Genomic DNA, 7,167 nt, shown 5'->3' on the forward strand with positions numbered 1-7,167 from the left:
ACATACATACATACATAAATTAAAAAATTTAAAAAAAAATAAAGTATTGCGACTCAGTTGTGCATAAGAATCTGTTATATCTACCGTGAACGCTATCTGGACAATTGAGTTAAAAATCAGTTCTATTTAAAACTACATGTTAGAATCATACAGGCCTCCTTGTGGCCTTCCAAGTATAGCTGTGCTGTTTCTAGGTCCCGCCGTGTCTACTTCATCTGCCTCTTCCTTGTTCTTTAAGACTCAGTCCAGACAGCCCTGATCCATGCACGCCCTTTCCCTTTCTCTGAGCCCTCATGCTCACTGCCTCGTGATGCTGTATGACACCATTTTCTTTTCTTGCCTCTCTCCTACCTCTGCTCCAGCAGCTAACAAAGTTCTGTCACACAATTATTTTTTTTTACTCATGACAGATAGAGTAAGGGAACAAAAGTTTCTGTGTAGTAAAAATAAAAGGCAATGTGAACATAGTCTATGAGAGGCATGCCATGAAAAAACGCTCTACCCAGATGTTCTGTCAGACGCCTGAAACATGAAGAGCTCCTGCAGATGGACAAAGAAGGCCAGCAGCCAGCCGAGAAATGAGCAGACAGGCAAACCTGGCCAGCCCAGTAGTAACGCGAGAATAGGAAAGTAAGGGCCGGGGAGGTGGCTCAGTGGAGTAAGCGCTTCCTTGGCAAGCGCAAGGGCCTGGGTTTGATCCCTGGTTCCACAAAAAAAAAAAAAAAATAGGAAAAGTGTTCTTTTTTAAAAAGAATACTTTCAATTTATTATTAAAAGTGTTAATTAAAGGTATTCTGAAATAGTGTTTTTAAGCTTTGAGATTAAAACCACAAAACTGATGCAGTAAGTTGGCAGATCCTGTAAGAGAGACTGGGCATTCTTCCCAAAAGACAAGTCCACAGAGCCTTTGACCCAGTGATTTCACTTAGAGGACTTTATCGACCAGCCTGCTGAAGTGATTATGTGCAGCATACACAGTCCTGCGTTGCTGTAGGAGGAGAAGATGGGAACCCTGGATGGGTGTCAGTGGGAGACAGACTAAATGACTTACGTATCCAGTGCGGTTCTCTGCAGAGATTTGAAAGGAGGCTGCTCTACCTATTTTATAAATGCTTTTTAAAATAAAAGCAATGAAGGAAATTACAGAGAAAAATATAATTGTTTTGCAATGTAGAATTATTATTACAAAAAGTATCACAAGAAGCCAGTTTCTAACAATGAATAAAGAAAGTACTCTTCTTTTTGCTGAGACAAAGTACTGCATGCCCAGTTAAAGGAGGAAAGGCTTACATAGCTCAGTTTGTAGAAGTTTCATTCCGTAATTGGCCAGCTACAAAGTAGGGTGGCGTGGCAGACAGGCATCACTGAGAAGCAGTTCGTGACTGGCGGAAGGTAGCAGAGCGGCAAGGGACGCCCACAGCTGTCCACGCCGTGCGTGTCGCCCCAGCTGCCTAGGGTGGGGGGCTCTCACAGCCTAAGGCTGGCTCCTCTGATCCAAGCACTGCACTGCGACTCGATCCCAGCCTCACACTGGAGATCCAGCTACCACTGAAAAAGCCCCACCTGTCGCTGCGTACGGCTTCGGAGGGCCATCGAGACACAAACCCTAGCAGTACTCTTTAGTATTTATCGGATGTTTTCCTTTGCTAGTAGTTTTAGCCATATCAGTAAGAAGAAATTGAGACAGACATGGTGGTGTAGGCCTGTGATTCCAGCACTCGAGGTGGACATGGGAAGAGTTTGCGGCCCACCTGGGCTGCATGGTGAGTTTGAGATTAGCCTGAGCTACACAGCGCTCTGTCTCCATGGCTGGGGTGTAGCTCGGTGGTAGAGTGCTTGGCCAGCAGGTGCAAGGCTCTGGGTTCAATCCTTAACACTGGAAAAACAGAAAATAAAAGTTAAAAAAAAAAAGACCCAGTTTCCATTAAAAACAAAGAAAAGAAGTGGGTGAATAGCGGCTGGAATGTCCACACATTAAGAGGCTGAGAGTGTGTGTGAGCTTACATCTTTTTTGTTTTGTTTCGAAGTTGGGATCTGTCCTAAGAGTTGTACATATTTTGTTGGCAGCAGCAGATACCAGGAATGTCCACAAGATGGAGATGTTAGGCGCAGGCAGACTTTTCTTTTTAAAGCAATGCCACACTGTCAGAAAGCATCCAAAAATTTTTTAAAACAAAAACAGACTGGGCGTGATGGCGCATGCTGTAATCCCAGCGCTGGGGAGGCTTAGAATAGGAGCATCACTACGAGTCTGAGCTGCATAGCAAGACCCTGTACTAAATAAAGAAAAAAATACATAAAATGCCAAAACCATATGATAAGAGGGTGTGTTAACACATTACATATTGTCATCTTTAAATTAGTTACTCAAGTATGAGATAGCAGCATTTAATTGTCCAAATAATATTAGTGTAAACCTCTTTTCAATGAACTGAGAGAAATTAATAGTGTAACTATTTTAACTATCTTTTGCATGCATATACATTTTTTTCCTTTAGCTTTTGTCTTCTTTTTCCACTACCCTAAAGCAGTTTCTCTTTCCTTTTGAAGTTTCTTCCCATTTTATATCTGTTGTGCATTTTGTTTTTTGATTTATTTATTTATTTATATTTTAAGGAAGGGTCTACAGGGTGTTCTCACTACTAGATCAGACTCGTAGTGATCCTCCTGTTTGCAGCCTCCCAAGAGCTGGGATTACAGGCATGCGCCACCATGCCCAGTCTCAGTTGCCATCTCCGCGCACCCCCGGGGAGGGGGGCAGGGCTGGCAGGGCAGGGCTGGGGATCGAACCCCTGGCACCCTCGCCTGCTTGCAGGCACTTTAATCCACTGAGCTATTTGGCTGGCCCTGTTTTGCCATTATGGATCACATTTACTCTTTCAGTTCCTCACACTAGGGGGACAATACAATGTTTACACATTTGTGCCTGGTATATTTCACTTACAAGTATGGTCTCAAGTTGCATCCATTTATAAAAGGCATTTTTAAGTAGGTATATCCTATTGCAGTGACATTTTCTTTAATAACATGTTTTGTATCCAGTAGAAATATATTCTCTTCATATATTTCTCTTCTTTATAATACTTGGTAAGGCTTTTTATGTACCACACTATCTCTGAGCACCATTATGTGTTTATGTGTATATATATATATATATATATATATATATATATACACACACTTTAAGTCTTTTCAACAAATAATATGGGCTGGAGAGATGGCTCAGTGGTCTAAAGCACCTACTTGAAACAAGCTTGGCAAAGCACAAGAACCGCGGTTCAATCCTCCAGCACCACATGCCAGCCAGCCCCGCCCCCAGGTGGGCTGAGCTGGCCACACACACACACACAATAAATAAATGTAATAAATACAAATAAATAAATATTAAAAAAATAATAATAATATGAGATACTTGCCGTTATAATTTCTGTAGTGTAAGTGAGGAAAGAAATTCACATAGAGAGAGGAAATAAGAGATCACAACTAATAAATGGGAGGGCTGAATTCAAAGTCAGACAATTACATTACCTTTTAAAAGAAAAAGATACGAGTCTATTTTGATAATGTGGCTTTGTTAAGTTTCACCTGTATGTCAGTTTCAGCATACTTTTAGCCAGGCATGATGATGCACACCTATAATCTCAGCTACCCGAGAGGTGAGGCAGGAGGACTGCAGGTTCAAGGCCAGGCTGGCCCACTTTCTAAGACCCGCTCTGAGAAATAGTTTGGGGGATATAGCTCAGCGTGCAGGTGTGGCATTCATTCAGGCCTGGGTTTGCTTTCAGGCACAGAAAAGACCAACTCAGCTCTTTTGTTAGCCGATAGCCCTTGCGTTTGTGCACCCACTTGTTTCCAAACTAATGTGTGTGTAGAGAGAAAAGTGAGGGAACAATCTCTTACCTGTGGGTTGGTGGCCAGATGGTCACTCGTTTGTAGAAAATAGCCCAGACCACCACCACTCCCCCGCCGTGGGAATTCAGACTTTTTCCCTTCTCCCTCCCATCCCTTTTTAGTATTACCTGTCTTAAGTTGTCACATTTCATCATGGAAACATCGACCTAAGGAAATACCATGTGTATTGTTTGGTGACACATCTTAGATGTGTGAGAAAAATAATTCAGTACAAATATTTTTTTTTCCTTAGTTGCAGAACTTGAAGTGAAAACCAGAGAAAAATTAGAAGCTGCCAAGAAAAAAACAAGCTTTGAAATTGCAGAGCTTAAGGAGAGATTAAAAGCAAGTCGTGAAACAATAAATTGTTTAAAAAATGAAATCAGGAAACTTGAGGAAGATGACCAGACAAAAGACATATAAGAAGTGCTGAAGAGAACCAGGTAGTGAGCTAATACGGCAAACTTTGTGGAGAAGCGGGCTTAGCGCAAGTGCCGTGATGTTCCGTACAGGGGCTGCATATGTAGCTGTCAACTGTGGATTTCTCAGCAATGCAGTGAAAATATTCTGTTCAGTCTTTAATGGAAAATATATGTGTAATAAGAATGAATGCTATGTAGGACTCTTACCGATCCATTTTAGGAAGATTCTATAATGTTAAGCACAATTTTTGAAAATTTTTATTGGCATATACGAGTAGGTTATTTCCTTTTGGCAAACATCAAAATGTCATTATCAGGGGCTTGGGGGTTAGCTCAGTTGTTTAAGCGCCTGCTGGGGCAAACCTAGTCAGGCGCAGGGGACCGCGGTTCGATCTGCAGCTCCCCATGCCTTACCAGAACTGCCCTTAAGGCAGCCTGAGCCAGCCAAAAAAAAAAAAAAATCCTTCTCAAAATGTCTTTATCAATAAATAACCTGTATAAATTTTATATTTCTGTAGTAGTTAGAATTAATGATGACATTCCAAGTATGTGAATTTGTTTTCCTCAAATCCTTATCTTCCCCTGTTCTACCTCTTTTGTATATGATGTGTCCAAGCAGTAAGTAATAAATGTAGTTTTTGGACCTGTTTCTGCCTCATGATGTGTTTGTTCCTCTTTAAAACTTTTGGGACCTCATTCAATACAATTAACATATCTCATTCAATACAATTAACATATCTCTGTAGTGTTATGACCACATCTTAAAGAACCATTTTGTGTCATTTAAATTGTTGCACTTACAAGCTTTATGAAGCTTTTCGCAAAAGTCTGTCATGGTTTGGGGATTTTGCAAGGCAAGCAATATAGTACAGGACATGTTTTATAATAGTTTATAAGCAATCATGCAAGAACCATATGTGAGTGCAGGAAATCTACCCACACATTAAATACTGAAGACTCCAGCCGAGGGCCTAGATCCTAATATCCTGCAGGAGTCCAGAGGAAAACCTAGCGCTCATAGCAATGCCTCCCACAAGTCCAGCTGGAGGCCTGGAGCCCACAACAAAGTCCATGCAGGTCCTCTTCACAGATCTCTGTTGGAAAGGCCCAAAGGTCAGTGGTGGAAGCTAGGAAGTCTATGCCAGTGGGATAAAGGATCTGTGCTAGCAGCGGAGGGCTCTGAGCTGGAACCAGGAAGCAACACTCAAGGTAAGCACCAGAGCTCTCCTACAACCATCCTCAGCAACAGCAAGGTCCTGAGCTCCTCCAGCGATGAAGAAAGCAGAGTTCCCATCACGAAAGCCAGTGAAACAAGATTCTCCATGAGGCTGAGCTGTGCGTCATCTTCCCCTCCAGAGTCCGGAAGCGATGCTCACGATGAGGACCCAGACTTCTCCAGAGCTCATCGGGAAAGCCAGCATTGACAAGTCCTCCAGCAGAACAGCACAAAGAACTAGGAGCTTCCAACAGCTTCTCCAAACAGCATCCCTAACATCATTCTGGCAGCTTCTCCTGTTCTGCATTTACGCTGCTGGCAACAGTCCTCAGGTGAGCCTCTGCACCCAGCAGCACGCTTGTTTAATTCAGCTGGGGGTAGTAAGTTGACTATAGTCTTTGTTGTCTGAAATTTCTGTTAAGGCCTTCTGGGGCTCAAAGGTGTCATTCAGATTTGTCTGTTAGCTGAATGCCTACCAGGCCCATGAGGATAAAACTTCCCATAGCATAGGACAGTCTGGGGATAGACCAGAAAAACTGTTGAGGGAACAAGTTTCATTCTGCATGAGATGATCCCTCCTCATAAAGCCATGTAGGCAGGTTTGCTTCTATGTTATGCATGTGCACACGGTTTCAGAATGTGTCACCAAGCTGAACATAGTGGTGTATGCCTACAATCTCAGCTACTCAGAAGACTGAGGCCAGAGGATCACAAGCTTGAGGCCAGCCTTGGCGACTCAGTGGGACTTTGTCTCAAAATAAGAAAGGTCTGGGGCTGTAGTTCAGTGCAGAGGCCTTGGTTCAGTCCCCAGTACTGGGGTGGGCAGGGGTTAAACAATTGCCATATGACTCAGCAAATCTACTCCTAGGTATAGTGAACTGAAAACATGTCTGCACAAAATCTTGGGTGTGAATATAGCAGCATTACTCCTGCTGGTCACAAGTAGGAACAACCCAAGTGTCTGGCCACCAGCAAGTGACTAAATCAGATATGGTCTATCATTACAGTGAGTGATAATTCAACAATAAAAATGAGGTGCTGAAGTATGCTATAGTGTGAAAGATTCCAGACCCAAAAAGCACACTGTATGATTGCAGTGGACGAAATGTCCAAAAGAGAAAAAACTAGAGCTAGAACTAGGGATGGGGAGTGATTGGGTTTGGCATTTCTTTTGGGGCTGCTGAAATTTTTCTTGAATTAGATAAGTGCTGGTGGTTTATAGTCAACTTTATCAATATTTTAAAACTGGCTTAGGGTGAAGGAAGAGGGATTTAAAGAATGGCAAGGTAAATGAAAAACTTTGTAAGTGGAGAAGGGAAGAAAGGTTGAAGGGAAGTGAGGGAATGGGGAAAAAAGATAACTGTGTACAGATACAAATTCCCTATGATCAGATGTGCCAAATATTTACTAATAAATTTTATTTTTAACACTGGCTTGTATACTTCATAGTGTGTGAATTATGTCTCAGTTTAAAAAATAATGCTAAATGTCACTCATTTACTGAGTGTGTGCTCCATTCATAGCTAAAGAAAATCAGTGAGTACGTATTATTATCACCACTTATAGAAGAGGTTCAAGGAGGGTCAAGGAGATTAAACACTTTGCTCTAAGCCACACACTATGAAGGCCAAGCCCCAG

General features: G+C 42.2%; 1 protein-coding gene across 1 annotated transcript in view; it reads left to right on the forward strand.

Moving 5' to 3' along the window:
- Yeats4 (YEATS domain containing 4) overlaps positions 1–4,714 on the forward strand; it is a 25,606-nt gene extending 20,892 nt beyond the window's left edge. Inside the window, 1 exon segment of the mRNA XM_023716313.1 lies at positions 4,145–4,714. Coding sequence (XP_023572081.1) covers positions 4,145–4,314 — 170 coding nt within the window. The 3' untranslated portion in view covers positions 4,315–4,714.
- The last annotated feature ends 2,453 nt before the right edge of the window (positions 4,715–7,167 follow it).

Source organism: Octodon degus, unplaced genomic scaffold, assembly GCF_000260255.1.
Source record: "Octodon degus isolate 3935 unplaced genomic scaffold, OctDeg1.0 scaffold00047, whole genome shotgun sequence".
Classification (NCBI taxonomy): domain Eukaryota; kingdom Metazoa; phylum Chordata; class Mammalia; order Rodentia; family Octodontidae; genus Octodon; species Octodon degus.